General features: G+C 40.8%; 1 protein-coding gene across 1 annotated transcript; it reads right to left on the bottom strand.

Moving 5' to 3' along the window:
- Nucleotides 1-1,359: 1,359 nt before the first annotated feature.
- LOC112944181 (chondroitin sulfate proteoglycan 4-like) lies at nucleotides 1,360-26,802 on the bottom strand. The gene is made up of 9 exons (XM_026035573.1): nucleotides 26,668-26,802; nucleotides 22,501-26,070; nucleotides 21,137-21,607; nucleotides 20,395-20,571; nucleotides 15,298-15,496; nucleotides 12,582-12,713; nucleotides 9,675-9,847; nucleotides 7,095-7,278; nucleotides 1,360-6,569 (listed from the first exon to the last, which is right to left on the bottom strand). Exons 1-9 carry the CDS (start codon nucleotides 26,800-26,802, stop codon nucleotides 4,504-4,506), a joined length of 7,107 nt encoding a protein of 2,368 aa, XP_025891358.1. The 3' UTR covers nucleotides 1,360-4,503.
- Nucleotides 26,803-27,021: the final 219 nt, after the last annotated feature.

Here is a 27,021-nt window from a genome sequence, read left to right as displayed (position 1 = left end):
TAACCAAGAGGATGACTGAAAAAAAAAAGAGGGGGGGGGAAGGAAATTAACAGGTAAGGAAATCAGTTCACCCTGACAACTCACCATGGACTATGGATTTCACTATTTGCAATGAAAGAACACTTTGTTCTGGAGCTGCATTTGGGATATGCAAGCTCTGGCAGGAATTATTTAGCCTGAAACAAGTAAAGATAAATTAAAGTTTCCATTGAATTTGCCAGGACAATTATTTTCAGCCTGTTTTAAAAAAATCACGGAGTATAAACGTACTTCAGCCTAACACCACAAGGGCTGACTTGAAAAATAATAGTGCAAGCAGGATGGACGCAGAGGGAGACCCAGTACTTAATTTAGCCCTGCAGGTCTTAGCAGCCCACTGCAGTGCTAGTTGCAGGTGGGTCTTAAAAGTATTTTAATATAAGGGAAAACATAGAAGGTTTATGACCACTTCTGTCCCATTTTCTTTCTGCTTCCAAAGATCTTTTCTGAGCTGTAGAAGGAACAAGCGAACATTCGTTGAGTTGGGGCAAGAGGGGGRGATGCAACCACACGCTGCACGTAGCTGCTGTCAACACAGACTGTGACACAGCGGGCTKGACAGTAAAGATGCTGAGGCAGAGCCGAGGCAAATGCAGTGATAGAAAAAGAAAAACTTACTGCAGCAAACCCAAAGCAAAGCTGTGTGGCCATGTTCAAATGTGGACAATTTATCCTAAAGTTACACTCAAAGTAGTATTGGGCAGTCAGGAGGACACATGCTGGGATCTCTCTCCTCTTCTGACTCGTTATGTTAGAGGCACAATGCTAGGTGTCACACAGCAGTGATGTCTGCACATCTGTAATTTAAAAAATAAATATCAGAAAAATGGACAGAAAAATTTTACTGGCAATGGAATCTGCTGTTTCTATATTGCAGTGATTTACAGATAGTCTTTAAAGAAAACAAAAACACTGGTGTGCTGTTTAYAAACAAAACATTTTATTGTTTTTAGGCACATTTTTAAGGCACTCATACTACAGTTTTGAACTCCATTTGGTAAGAAAAGGAATCCTTCAGAAAGCCCATCTTTCTGAAATAAAACACACATGCAAGTTAAGCGAAACAACCAAAATTCAAACCAGATTCTGACCATAAATTATGTTTGTTCCTGGACTCACAGTGAGCATAAGTACAACATATTTGCCTTCTTGGAGACTTTCCACAGTGGCTGCTATTTGTGAAACCCAAAACCTACTACCAGCAATGTAAAAGTTGGATAATCTGAAGGAGTCACCTCAGCTCCTGTGTGGCCACCAAAAGGAGATGGGCACTTCCGACGAACTGCTCAGTGCATATGTACAAATACCTGTGTAAGAAAAAACAGAACCATCCTCTACTAGAGAGACTACCTCTCTGTACTGCCAATAGGGAGATTTAGATTAAGATGATTAGATTTTTTAATGGGAATTCAAGGCTGTATATTAAAATCCATCTTATCAATTGCATTTTTACCTCCACATTTCACATGACACTCAGTGTTTTATCACTGATAAAACATACTTTTTCATACGTGATTCTCACCAAAATGTTCCCACTGGACATCAGGTATTTTGGTACCCAAAATTATATGCCAGGAGCACCAACTGAGGGACAAGGCCCAACACTGGAAAACTTCACAAGTGAATTAGGCTATAAGAGATTGTTTTTATTAAAAAGGCAAACAAACAAAACCCCACACTTTAAAAAATGAGAACAGCACTCAAAATACAGTTCTATGTCTGATTTACCTGAAACGAAAAAACTCTCAGCCAAAAGCATTTTGAAAACAGAAAAAGAGTTCAACCCATTATATTTGATTCTGAAAAAATGCAGCATTAATCCTGTAGATTACTGTTTTCTTTTTTTCATGTATGATTTCTTGTTYATAGGGCACAAACAGCTCCATTCAGTTTGGAGGCTGTAGTCGTACTGCTGGTGTTTCTGACCCATCTAAGATTACCTCCCAATTCCACTTTCAGACCCTCAGTACCAGAGCAGTGCTACGCTCCATCTCCAGGGCACACTGAACAGCTAAACTTGACCTGTCTCGCTCGATGCTTGTTTAGCAGAGTCTCATTAGGCACCTATTTTGCTTCCACATTTTCTGACAACATGTCAGGGCATCCTCAGTGGGGATTCTCTTACACCAGCAGGTTTCAGTATTACAGCATTTTGGCACTAAATTGGCAGCACACATCTTGGTCTCATGGAGGTTTCAAAGCACAGCATCTCTTTTGCTGTTGACAGGAAGATCACAGGAGCTGGGAAACACAAGACAAGCCTCTCCTTATGTCAGGAAAGTGCTGGATTATAATTCTTTACTCCTCCTTGCCTTGAGCCTTGCAGGAGGTGTGAAGGGATAAGATTCCTGCTCCAGCGAGAAGGCAACAGAGGCAGAACACAGAGAATCCTCTGAGGACAGCTGGCCTTTGGAGGAAGCTGCTTGCTTGACACTAGAAGAAAATCTCCCAGGAAGGTGCAGGAAATGTAAATCTACCTGCACAAGGATGCAGGACTCACCCTGCTCTGCCTGGCAGCACCACCTCTCCAGTTGAGTTTCTAAAACCAGAGTTCCAAAGGTTTTCTTTGGAAAAGCAGAGCGAGATCTGCTCACCTGGGGCACTGGAACACCCCAGCCTTTACCTTTGATGGTGCTGGGTGAGTTCCAGCCTGCTCACACTGGCATCGGGGAAAAAGGGTAATGATAGGTAAAGAAAAACTGTGCATCACAGTGTCCAAATACACTTCAGTGTGAGGATGGAAAGTGTTCACATCTTTAGTCACCAGTACTCCATTAACTCCATCAGCTGAAGATGTGGCTTGATTATTTTATGCTGACACTGAACTCTTCCCTAGAAACGGGCAAAGTGCACCACAAGTAAGGCTGATGGTGGAAGAAGTGAGAACGATCAGTAACCCTGTCCTCATGCTCTTCAATTTAGTTCCCAAGACAAAGCAATAAACAGAGACTTAATCTGGCCATCCTCATTGGTGAAAATTCCCCATAAGTGAAATGATTGAGTAAATAGCAAAATCACAGCTAAAAGTCACCAATAATAACAACAACAAAAGCATGGTGAAATGAATAGCACCAAGGACGCTCAGGCACCTACRTCCTTTCTACAAGTGAAAATAGCAGCCCCTGGGCTCAAACAAGAACATTATTCCAGTGTCCACTCAAAACAGTACTGTGGTATCCTGACCYCGAGTGCAATGGTAATACGGAAAAGCTAACTGGAAAAACAGATCAGAATTCACTGTTTAGTAAGAGACTGGTTATGATCACAGCACCATTCCCCTGAAGTCAATTAATTCCCTCTGAAGTCAACAAGAATTTTGCTGTTGTTTCCACGGAGGAAAAACCTGGCCCTTARCAGGAGACTGCCCATCGCTATTGAGCTTGGATCTTCATATAAACAAAATCACCCTCCCTACAGGGAAATTATTGCACATTTTAGCAACAGAGCTACAAGCAGAGAGTACCAGGACTCTYCATATTGCATAAAGGTCCATGTGATGCTGAAGGGCAAGCCGAGCACCTCCAGAACAGAGCCTTTACCTCGCACAGGATTTTGCTTCTGCCAGCAGTTCCTCAACACTTGCAGACTCAGGTCTCAGCCCAGTGGCATCTACTTGAACTCCCAGGCTCCAGAGAGCTGCATTTGCTTTCCTGGAGGCACAGCCCAGCCCTTAGCCAGCAGCAGGAAATTCGATGCGTGCTTCCAAACACCACCTAAGCCTAAAGGCAACGCAGCAGGCGGGCTGACTGACACACACACACACTTCTTGCTACGAGCATTAGAGGTCAGGGGTGCATTTTAACAGTCCACACATATCAAAGGTTAGTGTACAATAATAAAGGTAAAAAAAAAAAAACCTCAAAAAACAAACAGTTCACAGTAACAGTTTTACCACTTTGTCATTACTACAGTACTGTTGCATAGATTTCCAGCTCAGTGACCCAGGTGAATACCTGTCAACATGATCACACCTTTGTTTCTTTAGCTCTGGCCTTTCAACAGCCTTTAGGTCAAAATGACATTTTTAAGACTAATCATCTAGCAACTACTTCTAAAAAGGGTGGCAATAGGTCTTCTATTCTGTCCTGAAGCAGCACATTACAGCAAATTTGATTATTCAAAAAAAAGTAATTGTATTAAAAATATATAATCCATGATGGGAAATTCTACTTTATTCCTGTCACAAGGAAAAAAAAAAGTGGTGTATGCACAAGGTACGCTTAAAAATCCATAAAACAAAATTCTGCACTGAATTTMATGGCAACTTTGCTTAAGTAACAATTGAAAACCTGATTTTAAGACCATTGTAATCAATGTTTTGGGTTTTTTTTTTGATTTCACTTTCATTTATTCTAAGTATGAATCATTCAACCAATAATAAATAAGCACAATAAAGAGTAAATAACATGTCAGTAATGTATACTCTCCTTTCCCTTCTAGGCCTATTTATATGACCCAAGCCAGCTATACCCAGTACTGATTGCGTTTCAAAGTGGGGTTTGTTCTTCGACAGTACTGGATCATTTCAGGATCGAGGTTTAACCAGCTGTTTTGCAAGGACTGTTTTACAGGTGGAGGAAGCAGGGTAGCACCTGCAGGGAGCATCTGCTCTTGGTGTCTTCTTGGTGTGAATGCTGTGGCTGTAGCTCCCTCAGCCCCCTTGAGAAGAGGGGTCACTGTGACAGTGGGTACYGTCAAGCTCCGTTCTGGACCACAGCCTGGGCTACTGAGCACTGCATCCATCTGATTTTTGACAAGTGGCTTTGCCTTCTCTTTTCTCTGACACAGTAACAGAACACACACAGAAATAACGGCAATAATGAGCAACACAGACACCAGGACCAGGGGGATAATGATGTACCAAGGGTTGCTGCTTTCACTAGGTTGCTTTCTGGGACTCCGACCACTCGCTTGGATTGTGCTCTCAGCCTCTGTGAATCCATCTTTTGCCACTGCGAGATTAGGCAATGGACTTTCCTTGTGTAGCTGTCCCCAGCGGTCACGACGTTGCCACGTGGTTGGTGTTGTCTTCCCTGCTGCTACTGAAGGCTCAGCACTGTGGGAGGAACCTGGTGCCTCATCCCTTGAGGCAGCGAGAACGTTCAGAGAGATTGTGCTGGCTGAGARAGGCACTTGGGTTGCAAAACGCTGCACAAGCAGAGGATCATGTGGCACTATGGAGTACTGGAAACGGCCCACAGCAGGCTGCACAGCATCTGCCCTGAGTATAAATGTGAAGGAGTCATTTAAAAGATCAACGCCCGTCATATTTGTATCTACGTGGAGGAACACAACACCTCTATCGATGTCAGCCTGGGTGAATGCCAAAACATCTTCCAATGCTGCATCATTCATGAGCCTCTTCTTYACAATTCTCCCATGAAACGGGGGCACTATCACTTCGAATCTAGGATTACTGCTTGTCAAATTAGCCAGCTCAAAAGCATTCAGGTCACTGCTTCTGAATGTGTAAACTGCTTGATTTGAGATCTGCACGTCAGGAGCAACCTGTACTAAAGGCTTCACTGTGATGTTCAGCACTTGCCCTGCTAGACTGCTTTCTTCAGTGAACAGCATAAACTCCAGGAATTCTTCGAATGCAGAGAGATTTGTCAAGTGGTAAGACAACCTTCCTGAGTACAAATCCACCTGCTCAAATTTAGTAACCGGCTCATTTTCAATCATCAGRTGCCCAAATTTGAGTGGCTGAGTTATTTCATACATGATATTAGTGCTTTTTCCATTTGTGACAGCTGCTAGATGAACATTAGTAATAATGACAGATGTCTGGCCCTGAGGCAGTGCAACATTGGTATGATTTACCAGGACAAGAGCAATTGGTATGACCTCAAGAGTGAAAAGTTTGTATAAAGGGCGATGTTTACCATCAGTTACACTGAAATAAAACACACCAGAGGAAGAACTGCCATCCTGGACAAACCAAACGCTGCCGCTGTCAACATCAGCTTGTGTGAAATCCTGTATGGAGACACTGAGATTGCTCTTCATTGCTAAATAGCCATTATTAGGATTGCTAATAATGGTGTATTTGAGCTCAGCTGGGCTGTTATCTAGGTCTTCGACTTTCAGATTCTCTGGCCCCAGTACTGAAACATCTCCTTGCAGCACTTTCAAGTGAAGCATTTTAGTCCTCAGCTCTGGAGCTTGATCATTCACTGGAACAACAGCGATATTAAACATCTCTTCTAAAACTTCCCCATGAGGCTTTGTAACAGATTTGCCCTTTAGGTTTAACCACACAGCAAAAATGAAGTGGTCAGCGAGTGATTCAGAATTATCATGTACATACACAACTCCAAATTTGTTCAGTATGTACTGGGAGAAGTTAGGTTTCTCTTTGGTGATATTTCTTTCTCCAACAACAATTGTGCCATGTTGGGGTAAAGATACAACCTGATACCATATTTCATACATGGACCGTTGTACTTCAGGTAGCTTAATTAGCAGATTTGAAGCATCTAAATTTGTTTTGTTGATTAAAACTCTACCTCCTTCCTGGACAATGGCACCTATCAGAAAGGAAACCACAATTTTAAAATATGAATATTTTATAGTTGCAATACTTCAGAARTTAGATATGCATTTCAAACACAGATGATGCTCATTGTGAAATCACGTATTTCTCTTTCACAGTATCTTTGATTTCCATGTATCATGGCAAGAAACATATTACCACTATTTTTAAACACAAATCTAAATACAAGAGGCTAGATTTGCTGTTGATGTACAGAACAGGATTAGAGAAATATCAGTATCTCCCAGCTCCAGATGGTACTTTCATTATCCCTGCTATCATGGCAAAATGGAGGATACCTGCTACAACAACAGCAAGGATCAGAAGTATGTAGTTAATATTTCTAAAGATGCAGTGGTGCAGTCTTTCAAGCTACGACTCAGACTATACACTGTGCTAAATGTATTCTGGTCATTTGGTACTGAAAAACGTTACCCTTTTTATTTTTTTTAATATTTGTTCACTGAATCCCAGAGACATCCAAAACAGTTAGGAGGCTCAAAAAGCCCAGCATCTTCACCTGTGTTTGCCAGAAGACAACTGTTCTGATCATGCCTGGTAATTCCATACGAGATGGCAATATGGAACACCTGGAGGTCCAGGGCTGATGGTGGAGAGGAGACAGTAAACGTAAAGTCATCTTCTGCACTCCAGTCAGTTGCATCAGTTTGTAAGTGCTCATACATGATCACACCTTCATCTACCTGTTGAGGGTAAAGAAAGCCACAAGTACAAGAGGAAGGTGATTTTCATACAGAGATGTAAGGAAAGAAAAATCTTGAGAATACTGTTCAGTAGAGGACTTTGTACCTTAGTCCATGCATAACGACTGTATATATAACTTAGCTAAAGAGATTATTTTGYATTTCTCTTTCTCTGAAGATTAAAACTGTGCTGGTCAACAAGCAAGTTGGGGAAAACATTACCGAGACGAATGCCTTATGCTAGGAACAGAAGTGTGGAACACTGAAAAACTTGTATTGAATTAGCAATGGTGACTGCAAATGGGAGCTCAGCTAGMCTATGATTAGAGAAGACTATCATACAGCTAGGGGATTTTCCTTTATAAGGATACTACCTGGGCTGGACTTACTGTTCTGGAAAAATGTATGAAAGAATGAAGGCTTGAAACAAGACTTTGATGGATCATGTGCTTCATGGTAGACAGCAAAAGATACTTGGTGAGAGATGACTGAAACCTGAAGGACATGCAATGTCCATGAAAATACCTCCTTCTTTATAACCAAAGAGCCAATAGGACAGTTTAATTGAAAAATTCTTTATCTTGAAGGGAGGAAGGGAGAAGGAAGCTAGTCTGCCCTGTTCCTACTTTGACTGTCCCTCCAAACCCTTACAAGAAAATCCTGTCCGGCTCACAGAGACRATCTCAGCTTCAAAAGAGAATTCAGCAGCAGTCTTTCAGAGAATATATGTACTAGATGCAATTCTCTTATTCAGATCTGAAAGCAAAGGATGGTGTTTTCATACGAGGATTCTCATCAGCTGGAATTACACCAGAGCTTTAGGATGAATAACATAATTCATTGAAAGTACAGTAAAACTCCCAATAATCACAACATTCGGATAMTTCTTTAATCTCAGTAACTAAATTCAGCCTCCACTTGATAATTCATTCACTGACCTGGAGAGAAGACAGTTACCTATTAAGTCCTCGGCAGCTTCCCAGACAAATACTGGCCTGGCTCGTCTGGTTAGTTTATAATTGCCCAAGAGATCAGCACCCAAGACGGCGCCGCTGCTGGGCCGAGCACTGGTAACACACACTGGGCAGCTCCCAAAYCCTGCAGGAAATCTTCCTATTTCCATGACACATGCTTGCATGGTGTGAAAAACAAAAGCCAGCCAGTGGAGCACTTGAGCACTGCAGAGGACGGGCTGTAACGATAGATAGAGCTCCTCCTGAAACCGGTGCAGGAGCCTCCGCTGATATCATGCTGATAGCATGTACGGAACAGGGCTTTCGGGGTCAATTTTCTCAAAAACTTCCCGTCTTATTGACTATGAAATTGAGCCTGACGTGATAAAATCTCACACATGCTTCACCTAACACTCATGAAAGCATAGATTTTAGGAACAGAACGGTGGTGTAATACAGTGCATCTCTCTCATAATGTGAAACATAAAACTCAGCTCAGTAATTACTGCAACACAGTCAAAAACATAATGGGATTAGAATACAGTACTAGGAGAAACACCCTGTCTTCACCTTGGTCTGCACATCTTAGGTAGAGATTTCACCATAGTCCCYGGTGAGGATGTTTCAAAGTCAAATGTTAACTGTAATTACTAAAAATGTGAACCTTGTTTCTAGATTTTAATCAGTCAAATTTCAATTTCTCACCAACAGATTTTCTAACTTTTCCATTAGTAGATCAAAGAGTGCCTTTCTTAATCTCTAAATGTAGATTAGTACCAAATTATCTCTTAACTTCTCCTCCAATAAAGTCAGAAGTTGGAGTTCCTTCTATTTATCCCTTTTAAAAAGTTTACTGAGAGGACAGTGATATTCAGACTCTGCAAACAGAGGTAACTCATTTTTTCAGTCGCAGTTTCTCAAAAGACATCTTCCTTCAAGCTGTATGAGCTGTCACTTCTTAGCCTTTCAAGTATGGGACTCTGTATCACAGCTGAGATTCTTTAAACACTTAATATCACAGCCCATAAAGGCAATAAGAGTCCGCTTGGGGACAACGAGGACTGCAAATAGCCTGAATGAATCCGATGCTTGGAGCTTTCACACAGCAAAAGGCTATTCCCTCTGCCAGAAACTAAAGGCTTCTAACCTCTGACTGCTGGTTAATGGCAAGGGAACAACTCTTCCTGAAAAATACTGTTGCAAGCAGAGCCATGGAAATTGCCAAGGCTCTGTGAGCATCCAAGGAGAGGAGAACAAAGGCTCCTCTCGCATTCATTACTAGATGCCACATATTTAATGACACGGCAAATCTGGGCGATTGCACTGATGGGTCACATATGCCTGGTTACCAAACAGATTCAAATGCACAAGGCAAATAACAAGCAACTCAACAGCCTTTGAAGTAATAACTCACCCCAGAACTACTATAAAGAAAATGCTTACCATAGACTGTGTAAAACTGAGGATTTCCTGAGTGGTATTATCAGAATTCACTCTGATGAGCCTTCCAAGTTTGGGGGAAGTTACAATCATAAAAGTTATAGTTCTGTTTCCTGCATTGGTCATATCATTGGTTACAGCTTTCAGCTCATGTCGTGAAATAGGCTTCCTGGATCCTAAAAATATAAATTAAAAGTAACTCAGGTTTGCAACAGTAACTTTTCACCAAGAACAGGCACAACTCATCTAAATATTGTACTTAGAATTTTATTTAAAAAAAAATATTTTATAATATTTCATAATCAGTCGTCTTTTCCTAACTACCTTCATATGTCTAGAACCAAATTCATATTCCAGCTCAAGAAGCCTTTGCTAATGTCTTTGGCAGCCCCATTTGCTCATGGAAGGCAGGGTGATTCAGCAACGTCTGCCCAAGAGAAGCCTTAATCCAGCAGTTTTCTAGTGAACACACATAAACCAAAATCAAATAACACCAGCAATCTGAACTATGTTTTATCGATATGAAGAGATGATTATCATTAAATAAACACTGAACTACAAGTAGGAAGCACGTCATGCATACCAATAAGGGCCTGAATAGAAAGCATATATTAGTAAGAGACTGAGGGGTAACAAAATCCTTTTACTACYTAACACTTGATTTTAATCAAACCAAGACAGTTTTTGGCATTGCTTTGACAAAAACAAAGACATTCTTCTTACTGCTAGCTGTTGTGCAAGCAACTCCCAGGAATTACAGAGCTGTAAAATATCAGGAGTTTCACTTGGCCTCTTTTTGATGTAATCTTTGCTCCTGGTTTACACACAGCAACTAAATCTGATGCTTATTGYGCAGCATTTGGAAAAGCAACAGACTCCTGTAAGCTACAAACAGGAACAACTCTAGGCACCCCTCGTCACTCCCACTTCTGCCTCCATTCTTGTATTTTTTTTTTTTGTTGCTGTTTTTAGCAGCAAGCTTTATAGGTATCTACATATAATTTCAGACACTAGCCGTAATCTTTGAAGTCTGCATTATCAACCCATCTCCATTAAAGCATAACCTTTAAGATGAGTAACACAAAACATGTTCCTGCTATAATATTCAGCAGAAAAAACACACAGCAAGCAAGGCCATGAATGGGAACGTTTCGCAAGCATTTGGTAACCTCATGATTCGGCCTTTTTACATGTAGTTCCATCTTGCTTCAAACCACATCTACTTTGAAACAGAGCTGGAAGAAAATGAGATCCTCTTGCTCTATGTTCCCCCTTTCACCTTCCCATGCCTCTCTGTGTGCATTCCTCAGAAGAGCAGAGCCCCTCAGGCCTGGAAGCCTCCTGCACTGTAACTAATCCAAGACGTGCCCCCTTCCTCCTTTCCCTGCCCCGCTGTTGTGCGGGCCGGGGGGTGCGGGAGGGCGGCTCCGCGATGGGCACACAGCAGATGTGCTCCGGAATGCAGAGCAGGGAGCAGCAGCTCCCRAGCCCCCGTGTGGGAGCAGCAGCTCCCGAGCCYCCGTGTCCCCTGCGCCACGCGGCGGCTCCTCGGTAACCTCACACTCACGCAAAGCAGGCCAACACGGAGGATCCCTGAGGAGCATTTGTGCCCCGGTGATGCTGGCACCACTCCAGGTTTCGTGCTGATGACACCGCTCCGCATTCCGACATGGCAATGGCAGCAGAGGCCCGGGGCCGGGGGGAGACGCGCCTCAGTGCCACAAAGGCCTGCGCCGTCCCCACAGACCGGATCGCTCCCTCCAGAGCCAGCACCGCACCGCACTGCAGACACTGCAATGGAGTTCAGGGCTACCAGACAACAAAGCTTGTCATCCCTTACATACCTAAATCACAGACAGACTAACAAGCCTTGTAAGTGGATTTATTTGAATCCCATTTATATTGACTGAATTAGAAGATCATGCTGCTACAATCCCATTTTTTGTTGCCTGTGTTGAAGTGACTTTCAATGCAAGCCCTTATTTAATATAGCTTATATTCATGAAGTTTAAGAAACTGAAGTRCTCCTTTTCTGCTTAGGATGAAGGCATGGATTAGTAGCTTTCTTAGTTTTGAACTTATCTGTAGTTGCATGAACCATATTCAAAGAAAAAAACAAGGTAGAACATCTACATAAGAAGTGTGATAGAAGATGTTCCTGATACTGGACTAATCTAAACACTAAMTTTCTCTTCTAATTCTGTACTGAATGTTAGATTACTAACCCAATGAAGAATTACTCTTGACAGTGCAGAGCAGTAGGTGGCTCTGGTGAGACTCTCAACTCATCAATTCCTAAAGGAGTAGGATTKCATTAAAACAAACACAAAGCTGCTGACCCAGCTATTTCCAAATGCATAAATAGGCATCAAGGTTGCTGAGGCTTTCTGATTCATCAGTGCATCCCAGCTACTCCCCATAACTCTGCTCAAATAAAAAAGCAAACTTGCATTGTGGTTAGCTTGAGTTTGCTCGTCAGACTCCCTGAAGTCTCCTGGGTAAAATCACAGCCAGATGAGAGGTGGAATATTCTAATGAGCACTTTGCATCTTTACTTCTATGAATACACTACTGAGCTTTTAAATTAATTTGAATCACATTTTTTCAGTGCTTAGGCAGACAGTGTTTCCATTACACTGCACTTATAAATTCCACGATCTATTTTCATCACAGACAGTGCATATGCGAATCAAGAAATTAAAGTCTACACACCAGAGAGTGTAGACTCTGTGTACTAAAAGAGTGTAGTATGAGACTACATAACTGGTCTTTTAAAAGTCAGACAGACAGATGACAGCTATCTAATAAATGGTTAGATATTGTTAGATGGCTATCTAACAAACAGCTATATATGGCAGCTTATGAAATTATTTCAAATAATGAAATCAAAATGATCTGTTAATGCCAAACCTGGAAAGACTCCAAGTCCTTTGTTCACTTCCAGGCTAAGTATCAGAGTTTGAGCTGTGATGCTAAAAATCTGTCGGGGTGAAAAGTTCAAACCATCTGTAACCTGAAAATTGAAGCCTCCAGACATTGCTCCTGCAGAAAACAAAACAAATTTATTCTTTTACTTTGCCATTTTTCATCTAAAATACACAAAAACACATCGCACACATTTTGCTTTGGGCCACAGCAAAAGAGAATCAATCATCCTGAAGCCATTTTGTGATCAGTATTTCTGTATCTTAATCAAGAATTAAATAAAATCACAATGCAGGGAGCACAATCCCAAGGAAGAACTGTCAACTATCACTTAAACTAGGAGAAAACATCCCGTGGTGTAAATCAGTAGGTTCCCCCTTCTTTCACTGAACCTAGTAAAGCTGAAACCAGCTTAAACTTGGGGAGACACTGACCAAGTTTTTTCTCTCTCTCTTTTTTTTTTTTTTTTTTTTTTATCTTAGGAGGGACCTGAGCATTTAAAGAGTCATATTTTGGCAGAGATGTAATTTGGGGAGAAAAACAACTAGAACAGGCTTTCATTTTGGTTTAGATTTAACCTGAGAGTTGAATCACTCCTTTAACTCTTTCCTTCTCCTGTGCTCCTTCAGTTTTGTTGAAAGGGCTATGCTGTCACAGCTCAAAATATGCCAGAAATAACATGCACTCATAATAAATGTCTATTCTCTGCTTTAATCTTCTCTGTATGTGCTCAGGCATAAGCAATAGTAAAATTAGTTCCAGGAGACTGAATGAATTCCTATAAAAATATATTTCCCTGACTCTTTAGGGTGCCCAGTGGTTTAAATAGAGAGTCTTAAAGTTGTTAATTTAGGTAGAAAAAGAGAATGAGAAAATTCAAAATTAATGGACCCCAACAATTACTGTTGCTCCTCCACTTGATTTGCTACATGAACCTTCATCCTAAAGTGTGAGGTTTCCATGTACTTTTACATAAAGATCAGCACTCCTCGCTGAACATATCAGAGGGACCCATGTTGGTTCTGAGATTATAGCTAAAATACTGCCCTAGGGAAGTTAACTATAGTTAACAACTTGCCTGGGAAACTATAGTTAGCAAATTCCTACAGCAAGCACAGAAGCAGCTCTAAACCATCAAGCCAATTTTCTTGTATTTTCAAAGCTTTTATTTTCTGYTATTTTCTATTGATAAAAACGCACAATTGGTTGCACATTTAAAAGGGCAATGAGGATTTCGGGCTTTSCCTGAAGCTGAGGGGAAAGTGCTTACTTAGCTTTACTTGCTTTCTTGGCTAATGAGGAGCAACCTTCCGACTGAAATAATCAGAAATTTGTCCTTGATGCAGTCACGAACAGAACTAAACCCTCAGGTGCTACTTGAGTGCAGCATATATTACTTCAGCATAACTCATTTTAAAGGCACAACTAAGTGAAATTAATAAAGGGTGCCAGAAAGGGTTGCAAKAACTTTGCTGCAAGACACCGAGGCTTGAGGAGGAGAGCTGACAGGGGTTCAGTTGTGCCACGAGGAAACCACTGGCAGGGTGTTAGGACAAAATATGGGTGGCAAAAGGAGGTGAACAAGGGAAGGAGTGTGCACATTGGAAGAGGAGTCCCAAAAAGGAAATCAGTCAGCATTTATACTGCTGACAGAATATGCAGGGATTACGAAGAAAGCAAATATAAAACGTGAGAACAAAGAAGCAGATTTGCAACTCGGCACACAGTAAGCAACAATGTACAATCACAACACCGGGCAAAGATGAAGGAAAAGGTTTTAGGGAGATTAATACTACACTGAAAACAAAAAAATAGTAGTACTCTTGCAGTATAAAACAGACAGAAGACAGAGACTCATTGCAATGTACAGGGGCAGACCCTTAGCAGCTGCAGTGATCAGTGGCACCAGGAGTAGCCAATGGACAGAAGAGCAGCCTCAGCCCTAAAACCTTTTTGCCTTGGAAAGGGTCAGAGTAAGCAGGAGGAGCAGAAGCCAGATTGTGGGGGCAGGAAATTGGGCTACTCTTTCCTAGGAGTTGCCAGAGAAGCTGGCATACACTAAAAGACCCGAGAGGAGGGACACAACAACACTGTATGAACAACTGAGATGTCACCTTTGACAGGGAAAGAACAGTAATGACAGCAGCCTGATAAGGACAGGCCCCAGGACAAGGCTGTGGGCAAGAAGATGAGTATAATTCAAGCAACTGTCAAAGACGAATGAGGAAAGAAAATCCCAGGCTGAGAAAGCAGAAAAAGTGAAAAAACAAGAGCCTTTTCTGAAGCACTGGCCATGAAGGAGAGTGGCAGAGACAGAGCAGCTGCAGGAGCAGCCATATGGCTTGAGCAATTTTACATTTCAGTTTTACTGTGCATTCTACATGCCTGCTAATTGAAAAATGAAACCTATTCATTTTAATTCTTTTAATATAGATTCATTTCGTGAGCCTATAGATGTGCATTTACCCTTTCTGAAACGCAGCGTAGACTCAGTTCCTTAAATGACAACTATCATCTTCCTTCTGCCCTTCCATCATGACAAGAGTTTTACACGTCAAAGTCTCCCTTGGAATCCCAGTTTAAGCAGCTTGACTCACTTCTGCCATGTTTTTGACCTGCTACTTGGGTCATTACAAGGACATCCCCAAAGGATTACAAAGGCAAATACAGTGAACAGGTCCAGTATTCTGGTAACACATACCACTGTGCACAAACACCAGCTGCCCTTCGACTATATGAGCCTGTGTAAAATTAAGGATGCTGTTGTTTGGAGAAGACTTCAGAGCCAAGTGCCCAATGCTGGGCGCAGTAAGGGTATACATCAGCTCAGAGGGTGAGGAGTCCTTGTCTTCTGCACAAAGGTCATCCACAGTTATTTCTGTGACTGAACCCACCCAAACCTAGGAAAATAAAAGAAAATGACAGACAGGAAACTCAAGCAAAAGCAAAACGGGGAGGGGGTGAAATACAAAGAAAAAGAAAGACTCCAGATTTTTACTGTATGTCGCTATCACCCTTACTGTTCAAATTYCTTATCATGAATTTCAATGGTTAATGTTGGCAGACAGTTTTCAAAAACAAGACCTTGAAATAACACTAGCAGAAACATTCAACAGCAGTTCAGACTTTAGCCAGCAGCAACACAAGTGCTCTATTTGTCAGGCACGCTCCGAGTTCGCACAAACATAACAAAAGTGTACTTTGATAACTGAGTCAAGCAAGTCCTTTCCAACACATCCACATGATCATTAGTGTCACGTCCTTCACAGTGGGCAGGGCATTCAACAAGCTCAACTTCCTTCACAGGAGAAGAAAAAAGAAAAACAGCCTGAGGACAACAATAGCTTTAATATCAATGAAGTTTCTTATAGCTGGATTATTTTCTTTTTATAATTTGCACCAAAGGCCTTTATTTTTGGGCACTGACCAACTCTGAGGAGTCCCACCCAATAGGAGATGAGGGCACCAACACCTCTCAACAGCTGCTTGGGACTTTGCAAGGTCTTGCTTCAAATAAAGGAATAAAAAATATAACACTAACATTTGGAAAGATGGTGGAAAACCCACCATCTAATGCAAGCAAATATATTTGACATTTTTTTTTCTTAAGATTAAGTTCTTTGAAGAAAGAGAACCACTACCTGAGCATCATTCACAACTCACTGGTTTGGAAGCAGTAAGCAACAGCCTACTTTACTGTTCATCTTTGCTATTTTTATTTAGAATTAATGACAAGCACCAAGACTAACAAGAAACAATAGATACTTCCCTTAAAACGAAATAATGTCCCTAAACACTCAACACATCAGTGTCAATTCATTTCATGCAGTACATTTTTTTTTTGTTTAATCCTTAAAGACCGAGTCTTTATAAAGTCTTGAGCTTTGAAAAACTTACTGCTTTGTTCTTTCCWATGCTCCTAGGGCCTTAGTGCACTTCTTACAAGTAATACCACCCCAAAGGTTAAAGAATATACATGATCTTTGACAAAGGAAGTTTTACATCCACCAAAAATAAAAAATTAATAATCAGATTTTCCCCTAAGTATCAGTGTTACTTTTTAATGAAAACTATGGATGAAATACTGACTTTTTAAAACAGTCACTGGGGTTTTTGCCACAATACTTCAACAGAAAAAGGATTCCACCCCACATTGTATCATAAAAATCTTTGCCGCTGAAAACAACATACTGTAATGAAGTTATACGTGTTTTCCAACTAAGAAAACAAGTTTGAAAAAAAAAAAGTTGAGATGTTTTCTGTCACAGAAATGTAGCACATCTTGCAAACAAAAGAAAGCCTTTGTCTTCATTGAAATATGTATTTCTCTCTAAAGTCATTACTAGAGAGCTTTGATAGAAGATATCACCTAGAACACATGGGATGGTAACTTAGAGGAAAGGAGGACTTCCTAAGGACCAGCAGCAYGCCACGGCAGCCGAGTCACTAGTTTAGTGCATATTCCTGTCACCAGTTTGATGTTCTGGGACCGTTTCAACTCACGTCACTAACACTTGGCTCAGATTATTCTACACAGAGGTGACAAAGTCACAGAGTACGGGAAAGCAAAAGAAAGGACTATGCAAGTATATTACCACATATAACTCTGGCTAAACTTCCGTAAGTTTTAAAAACAATTTCTCTTATTAAGAGTTTTCCGACCACACTGTCCCCATTTATGTCTGCTTTTGCAGCACACTAACAAAAATATAAAATATTGTGCAAGTACTGTACTGCTGAGGTCCTCTATGACCTGAAACATGATCTTCAAAGAAWGGAGATACACAAGCTGAGCCGGGTTGTAGAGAAGTGGCCACTCGGAATACTGCAAATACTGTACAAATAGCTCGTTTTCCACATCTAGGATCCAGCCCTCCCTGAAGAGCACCATGATATCTCTCTATCCCATCTCTACGATGTAGCATTACATTAATTTTGTATTTGCCTAACACTGTCGGCATGGTCCCCAGAAAGGTATGTGACCTGCCTGCTGGGAAACCATCCGTTCTGYTCCACTTACAACTTTCAGCAAGATTTTTTTTGAAAAAAATAATTCTAGTTATAGGAAGCTACCACCCTCTTGTGGCAACAAAAGGGTACAGTCATTCACAGCAGCATTATCCGATAAAGATATTTCAAAAGATACATACATAGAACAAGTAAGGTCAGGACAGCAATTTTCTTTAAAAATTGTATTTCTCTGTCTTCACTCCATCCCTCTCCCCCCAAAAATAAAACTCTCTATAAAACATGCCAAAAGTATAGGAAATAAACTGTAACGCGTTGTATAAATTCACTTACTCAATACATTTATCCTTGAAGTACTATTTTTTCTAATGAAAATGCTTTGAGTTAAATGCAGGGATATCTAGTACACATTACAGAATCTCTCTTTCAGTGAAACTTTCTATATTGCATGTGTTACACTAACATAAATGCTTGAGCACGTTAAAAAAAAATTCTTACATTTGACCAGAAGCCCTGTGACAAAGCCCAGTTAACTTCCATATATCCTCACCAAGATCACCAGCCATGAACCACACATYTTCAAGGGTACCTAGTTCTCAATACCAAGCAGCATGTAGGAACTTATCTATTCTTCTGAACTCTTTTTAGATTGAAAGCTGCAAACATTCTGAGATGCTGAACTTCTGGCAGCTCAGATAGTCCTACTGAAGAGGAGAGTGCACAAAATAAAGACATGCATGCACTGTAGAACACAGAACTGGATCTTTTCTAAAAAATACAACAAAATCCAGGGCAAAAAATTGAAACATTTTTGCTAAAATAAGGCGTTCTGAATAAGACATACTATAGGTACTTCAGTTTTCACAGAACTGGTCTCTGATTTTACACTTTTGTATATTCTGTACGTTTCTGACCTTTCAGAAGGTAATGCCTAAATGAGTTACTGCATTTTGGAAAGCAACATGCAGTTTATTACTCAGCTTTCACTACTAGTCATATCCTTGAGGAGGACAAATTGCTTGGCTAGAACATGGCAACATCAGCAAGTATTATCTTGCATAGGATTGCTTGGCTCATCGCAGCATCCAGCAGGACTAGGGAAAAAACATTTGCTCTAACCTGAGAGATGTGCAAGGTTGCTCCAAAGAAGGATCATCTTGGTGTATGCCTCCCAGTACATATCCTGACTGTACACGCTCTCTCTGAACACAGACATACATATACACACACACACACACACACTATACAGGTTGACTTTTAGCTTTGTTACGACTCACATGAGTCTGACTTACCTGTGAATTTTAGCGCCCAGTTATTACAAAAACAAGGCCTATTTCCCTCGGCAGCTGTTCCTGACCAGGAAAACCACAGCAAACACATGATCCTGCTTGTGGGTAGGTGGACTGCACGCCCCAGGGCAGGGACCAGCTTTGCTGGGTTAAGCTTGTCCTTATTCCTGGGAAGTCTGTGCTTCACAGACAGGACTGTGGAGAACTCAGCGTGCTGCCCTGCACTGCACAGCTGCAGGTCCCTGACAGACTGTGATTCAAAGCCAGGAACACACCAGAAGGGTGACACAAACATCTGACAGGACATGAATCCTTCTCATCTGCTACGAGATGATCGTTACTGCCCGCTGTGCTGCTGTCTATAGGTACCACTGTAATTACTTGCAGCAGGTTTTACTCTGTAACACCAACTGCCTGCACTGAGCGTCTGCCCTTCTGTCAGCAGCCTCTGCATGGGGTGGAGATCTAAGAGCTGCAGTGGCCTGTGCTGTGGGAAGCTGCAGATTATCACAGGCCACTGCCATTACTGCGAAGCTGCACACTGCTGCCAGCCTCACGGCCTAGAAATTCTGCTTTTTCTCATGTGAAAAGCCTATTTATACAATACAAGGTTACGATCATCACTACAGCAATACATGTCTGATGTGCCACAATTTTGTAAACTGCATCATGCAGCACTAGGGATGCTGCAGCTTCTTGGTATCCTGATCACCTTCTTTTGAATATCTAATTCCTAAAAGTCTTCTCTGTCCAGATGCCTCACAGCTAGTTTACTGCAACCACAGGTTTATCGGCTGAYCTGCACCACTTCATTCTGCTTTTCACAGTCACACAGTTGGTGTCACATCTCAGAGTGAGGGGCTTTGCAGGTGGGGACCTTTTGTTTTACAGGGGTACAGTGCCCAGAATAAATTTGTTCTGGTTACTGTGTGCTACTAGAACACAAATAATCATCCAGAAAAAAAGGAAATTTGAAATATCGCAGGAAATAAGAAAAAGCGTCAGGAGTAATGCTACAGGAAGAGATCTGAGAAGAAACCAAGCCTGACTTTTTACAGTACYGTAAGTACTGTAACTACAATAAAAACTTGCTGTGGATATTAAGCAAAAAAAAGGCAGTAAAAGTGGATTAAATTTCATTTGATCAGTCTTTAAAATGTCTTTAGGAACTTGGAGGAGAGAGGAAATTTAATGGAAGTTAGAATAATAGCTTCTATATCACTGCCACAAGCCCAATGTGAATCTAAAAGACTTCACACGTATCTTTAAGATTAAAAGAAAACTCAGTCAGCTCTCTACATAAACTTACAGCCTGCTTTACATTACAACAGCAGAAAAAAATCTTTATAATGGCTAGAATATGCCTGTATACAAAGTACCTTTGTACTACTTCTTTCCTTTCATTAAATAATTTATTTAAATATTAGGAACCCTTTCACTATATTGAGCATCCCACCACATACACACGCAATACTCATTAATGAAGGAAATTAAATGATATCAGGTAGAAAATCAGCATTTTAAGATGACAATGAACATACCTGAAGAATTTTGTTAACTTTTATAACAGGAGCTTCATCATTTACTGCAATAACAGTTACAAATAAAGTCTTGGGCAAACTTTGTTTCCAAAGTTCGGTATTATTTACTATCACAGTAAAATTGTCTGTCAGTTCCTCACTGTCATCATGAACATAGTAGATCAATTCTTCTTCAACCTGAAAAACAGAATGACCTGAATATAATAGCTGACTAGCTGACACTAAAATAAATAAATGCATTCATATCTAGGATATTTCTTGACTCAACCTTTTAGGTTTTTTTTTTTAGTTTTTATGACCTTTATGAATTTATTTACACTCATATCTGTTCCTCTATTCTCTCTCCACAACAGCAAATTCTACAGCTCATCTGTTCAATCCTTCCATCTTAAATTGCTTTCTTGTTGCAAATCTATGCATTCCCCCCTCCACCTAAAAGGAAAATGAAAACTTCAATCCCACTGTATTTACCACARTATTTTTTGGAAAAAAACTAAACTGAAAATGATGAGCATTAGTGGATGGTGAGTTTTGTTTTGTTTCCTGGATTGAAAATTAGCTTATTAGCCACATACAGTCTCTCTCTCAGAGAGGAAATGCTGCAAGATCTTCGGTACAAAGCAAAGCTCAAACTCATGCATTTTACCACCTCCCATTATCTCCTCACAATGCAGATAAAAACTACCACTTAACAATATAAACAAAAGAAGTACTCATGACTGCAGTGAAGTGGACACCTTACCTGTTTTCTGGTAAATTTGGTTAACTTTACTCCAGGAATGCGAGTGTTTTCAACATATCCATGCTTTGGCTGCTCAACTAAAACATATTCACAGCTGAGTTTTGCAAAGTGCCTACTAGTAATTTTTAGAAAATCTTCCACGAGGGCTTTCGAGCCCCCTTCCAGTACTGTGAAGTTCTGCACTTCCAGTGGAATCACCCCGGGGATGATGTCTACAGAGATTCCAATTCCACGCACTACTCGGACACCATTGGTCACATCCAGAGAAAAATGATCATTTAGTTGGCCAGAAACTGTCTGCACGTACTGAACGTTGCCCTCATCAACATCTTGTTGTGTGAACGTCAAAACTGGCTTTTGGTCAGAACCAGCAGCGTTTTCTTCTGATGAAAACTTCCGAATGTACCCATGTTCTGGAAGTACTCGTACTGTGAACACAATCTCAGATGGAGAACTATTTTCGTGAGCAACCTTAAAATTAAAAGAATACCACAAAATTGTTTAAACAAAAGCAGGAGAAAGTCTTTAATGTTCTACTGTTTTGGGGTTTTTTTCCACTTTTAACCCTGGGATKGCCTACGTATTTAAGTGGCATTCCTCATTTGAGTCACACAGAACATCTGCAATTCCTGATATAATACAGCTCTTTGAGTAGATGTGTTAAATAACATGGCATGGGAGCGTTTTATAACTGCAAACATGTTTTACRTGTTCTGAAAAGCAACACACTGTGGCATTAAGGATTCCCTAAGATCTGCAGATGGGCTCCTAAAGCAAACTGTTCCTAGTCTGCAATGGGCTGCACAAGCCCCTTCATGGTGGTTATTGTAAATCTTAACACGAAAAATATAGGAAAGGGTTAATCCAGGAGATTAAAACCTACTGTTTGTGAGTTTTGATGGTTATCATGGTTGSATGTGTTAAAAATTTTTAATCCAGTCCTCAAATAGTGTTAATTGGGCTCACTCCAAACTGGAGGAAATGTAACCCTTACCATTCTCCACCAGTTCAACTAACAATGAAACACGAACATAAATAAGTACAATTGTCGTGACCAAAATATATGGGTGCAACCTCTCCAAATCTTAACTCGTTCAAGAACCAGTCCAAGCCTTTGGTCAGTCTCCCTTTCCTTAACACCACTGTTTTTCCTTCCTAGCACTCAAAGTTTGCTAGTGTCAGTCTCTCTCTAGAACTCAGCATCTAACACATGGACAAACTAGTTGGGGGAGCAGGGAGAGTCAGCCAAGAAAAGACAGTTCTGTGGAACTGAGCGATTAAAGACTCTGCTATGACTGAGCAAGCATAGGGCAGGCAGAGCAAGCTACAAGGTCTCAGGGAAACAAACAACATGATTAACTTACCTGCAGTTTTCCCTTACTGATCTTAACTTGTTTTCCTTCTTCAACTAAGAGATTGTTATTGTTCACAATCCTCGGTGGCCACTGATGACTTTCCAAATACACACGAACATGCACTCCAGCATCCACACGGACATCCTTAGCATGGACTGTGAAGTTAAATGTGTCAGTAAGGTTGTTGCTGCCGTCGTGCCTGTAGACCACATGCCCCTCTCTCAGATCAAGCTGAGTAAAAGAATCCATCAACTGGTTATTTACATATATTTGTCCATATTTTGGGAAAGAGAGGATCTCATATTTAATCTYGTGGTCACTTCTAATGTCTTGGTTTGTAACAGCACTGAGGTTGGCTGTTGCAATAGTTTCCTCTCTTCCTTTTTGAACCAGCAAGCCTGTATTATTTGCCAGCCTAACGTAGGGCTCCGTGGCACTAACCTCTAGCAGCGAAGATGTGTAGTGCTTGCCATCSGTCACAAAGAGGACAAAGCGCCCCACGTCTGCGCCACGGTGCATAAACAGGACCTGCTTCTGTTCCAGGGCCTCTTGTGTGAATTGATAGAGTCTGTGAAATGTATCATTGGCGAGCACCAAATCTCCATTGGAAATGCCACGTCTAGTATACAGCAACCGTCCATCATCAAAGTCAGAATCGGGATCATGATGGCAAAGATCTGCCAGAGTTAACAATCGCTGCCCATTTTTCACTATGTCGAACACCTTATCTACTACACGTACTGGTTTCTCATCATTCTTCAGCTGGACAGAAATATTGAAGCTAATTTCTACCGACGAAGTCCCTACTCCTGCATCAGAGTTTATCCGTTTTCCTGATTCTTCACTGGAAGCTCTCACAAGAAATTCATCAAACACTGTCTCAGAGTCATCGTGCACATACATAAGGCGCTTATCAATTATATCTTGGTTAGTGAAAGTGGTGATGTTATCACTACTCTCAAACGAACTTGACAAATTCATGAGTTTTAATTTCCCATGCTGAGGAAATTTTAAAACTTTATATTGGAAAGTTTTATTATCCAGTGTTTGCACAAACAATTTTGYGCTTGTTATGAATTCTCCTTCACCTTCAGTAACAGTCAAGCCATTATTAGTCACAGTAACACTTCCAAGATCTGATTTAATGTTGATGATGAATTCATAAAAATTTGATTCCAGATATTTAGTAGAAATGAGGAATCTAAATGAATCCTGGGTGTCTTCAGGATGACTGCCCATTAATTCGTATGCCACTTTTTGATCAGCAATGTCTTTCTGGCTAAAGGCAGAATCTTTTTTCAATGGTTCATCACTAAGAAGTATTTGTCCTTTCTCTGGTAGRGAAAGCAATTTAAAATGAAGTTCATCTTCAGCTATGTCTAGATCCACAACTGCAGCATAAAGATTATCTGAATTCAAGTATTTCTTTCTTGATTTCTCAATTTCTAGAGGAGTGTGTTTCAATAAATAGTACTTTAACCATCTCACTTTGATTGGAAACACGTACTCTTCACTGATCCTGCTTCCTATGCTCACCTTGAATTTAAATTGTTCAGTAACATTTTCCAGTTGAGTTTCTCTAGAAGTGCTGCAGTATCTCACACGGCTGCGCTGAACAGAGYGCTGAGAAAAAGAGCTGACCTGCTTCCATTTCCCTCTTGAGAGCTGCCGCTGGACCTCCCCAAAGCGGGGCGGTTCCGTGATCTCGTACCTTATCTCCAGCTCCTGCAGGACAGCATTTGTTTCAACTGCCAAATGCCTCGGTGTGATCAGAGCTGCAGCACCTTGCAGTAGTTCGATTCCCGAGTTGTTGACAATTTTGTAATCCAAGGGAATGGCCATGACACGTAACACAACAGTATTGCTCACTTTCTCGCCATCGCTCGCCCTCAGAACAATCCTTGAGTTTTTGACACCTGTGTGGACATAGAAAATGTCACCTTTTCTTAAGTCCTTGTTAGAAAAAGCAGTAATAGCGTTTCCAGGATGTTCCGAATGTTCCAAAAACCCTGCACCTGCATTCAGATTTCCGAGCACTGAAAGACTGAGACTTTCAGAATCCGTATCCTCATCCAGAACTTTTATTATATCACCAGTCAAACGTTTCTTTGAGTTCTCCAACAGAACTAGTAAATTCCCCTCAGGAAGTGTGATCTCAGGAGCATCATTTACTGGAGTGACAGTAATGTTAAACAAGTGCTGCTCATTACCTTGCAAATATGGAAGCACAACCTCTTCGTTGCTGGTAGAAATGGAGAAAGTGAAATGATCATAAGGATTCTCAGAGCCATCATGGACATAAAGAATCCTTCCTTGCCACAGGTCCTGCATGGTAAATGACTTCACCTTCTGCACTGGTTCAGCATCTAATTTCAAGTGGCCATGACTGGGTGGTTCCTTTATTTCAAAAAGGATTTGTGATTGATGAATCCCTGAATTCTGAAAGTCTAAGCTGGCTTTAATATGTTTAGATTCAAGTGAAGCTTGCCCACCCTCTAGCACAGTCAAGTTATTTAGAACTAAAAGGTGGCTTTTGTTTTCCTTGACCAGGGAAAGGGAACTTTCAGGAGAGATGACAAATGTTGGAGCTGCTTTCACATTAGGATTCCTTACAGCTGTCTTTAAAGAAAGGTTTGTATTGAAAGTGTTTTTCATTTCACATCYAGCTGAAATATCCTTTGTAACCAGAACATTCTTCAGTGATTTCCTTTCTGAATTGGCTTTCAGGTCTCTTAAGCAACCTTTGAAGGACCCTCCTCTGGCATACTTCCCAGACACTGAGGCTAGCTCTAACTTAATCACTTCTGATCGGGTGCKGTCATCCACCCCACCGACAAAGAGTGGCCCCTTCAGAAGTGGCAGATCGCCATGGGGAGGCAACGATGTTTTCACAGTTTCTTCATCCAACATCAGCTGTGCATATTCTGCAGTAAATTTCAGCTCAATGTAGTGCCAGTGACTGTCATTGACTGACTTACGAGACGAAAGCTGTGTCCTACTCTTATGATTTCCAATATAGGCCTTAATTAATCCATCTTCCATTTCCATTGCAATGAAATCTCCTCTTTGTCCTGAATGATAAAGCAGCAGGCCACGTGGAGCTGAAGTCTGTAGTGTAAAATCCAAGATTCCCTCATCATCAATGTTCCACAAGGGGAAAGAAACATACGATCTGGAACTGAAGAAGCTAATGGGCTCATCCTCACCTGCAAAGAACTCATCACTGCATCCCACTGAAACCTCGTGGACATTTTTAAAGCCAGGGGAAGGCCTAAGGGACGTCAGAATATGCAGCTGATTAAATGTCACACCATCAATACATCCTCGGAACCTAGGCAGTGCTCCATCAAGATAGGGAACATCCAGTTTACTAGCACCACCAATGAAGAATCCATAATCAATATTTAGTTCATGCAGAATKCCAGGCATTTTTGCACTAGTTCTGTCATGTTTATCAATCACCAGTGTGACATTATCAAGTTCATGGTGTAGTTCAACCAGGTGCCAAGCTAAATCATTCAGCTGAGAACTTTGCTGAGAATGCAGTACTTCTTCCCCAACTCCAAAGTTAATCCTCAACTGCAAAAGACAGAATTTTAACTATGAAATTCCAAAGCTGTATTTTTGACAATCAGACATAGTCTATTAATTTTCAGAAATTTTTCTATTAATCATATAACTTACAAAACACCTTTTTTAAAAACAAAATTACATTAGAAGTTTGTTTGCAAGGTYCAGTTGCTATCCCAATTTTGACTTGGTTAGATGCAGAAGTCTCTCTAGCTCTGCTAGGATCAATAATTTCTAAGAATCCAGGTGACAATCATGTTCTAAGAAAAAACTTACCTTCAAAGCAATTACTTGGATCAAAACAGTTTCTGAAATGCTAACATCATTGAATATGAAACTTAGTCCTTTACAAAGCATGAACTTAATGCTTTAAATGGAATGATCTTGATCTTAAGACTCTCTTGAGGTCTAATAGGCTTCTAGAGACCAACTTTAATTATTATCATTACAAGAAATACATACCAAGTACTGAAACTAATTAGATTATTTGAATTTTCCATTTTTTTCTAAACAAACTGACAATTAATACAGATCACAGCTTAAATAAAAACACTAAACAGTGCAGGCCACACAAGCCTTTTTTTTCGTTTTAGCTGTGAATCCCACCTGTACATTTCCCGAGCAAAGCTCCAACAAACAATAATCCCTCTTCCCAGCTGCCAGGAAGAGCAGTCCATGCGGCTTGCTTGTTCGGAAGCGCAACTGCAGGGATGTTCGAGAGGATGCGTCTGTCACCTTCATCTCCACAAAACTGTCCCCATAAAAGGATACTAAAAGGACAGAAGGGAAAGCAAGCACGTAAGTTAGTCACATACAAACACCCAAATCTCTTTTTCTTATGTTTATCTAAATAAATATAAAAATACATACAACAGCTTTATTATTTGTTACTACACAGCATGAGAACAAATACAATCTGCTTGACAGGTTGCTTATTTGGGCACATTTTTTACTGCTCAG

The sequence above is a fragment of the Nothoprocta perdicaria genome, unplaced genomic scaffold (genome assembly GCF_003342845.1).
Source record: "Nothoprocta perdicaria isolate Ctin4 unplaced genomic scaffold, notPer1 scaffold_1, whole genome shotgun sequence".
Classification (NCBI taxonomy): Eukaryota; Metazoa; Chordata; class Aves; order Tinamiformes; family Tinamidae; genus Nothoprocta; species Nothoprocta perdicaria.
The sequence above is the reverse complement of the archived record's forward strand: the minus strand, read 5'-3'. Positions and strand labels throughout refer to the sequence as shown.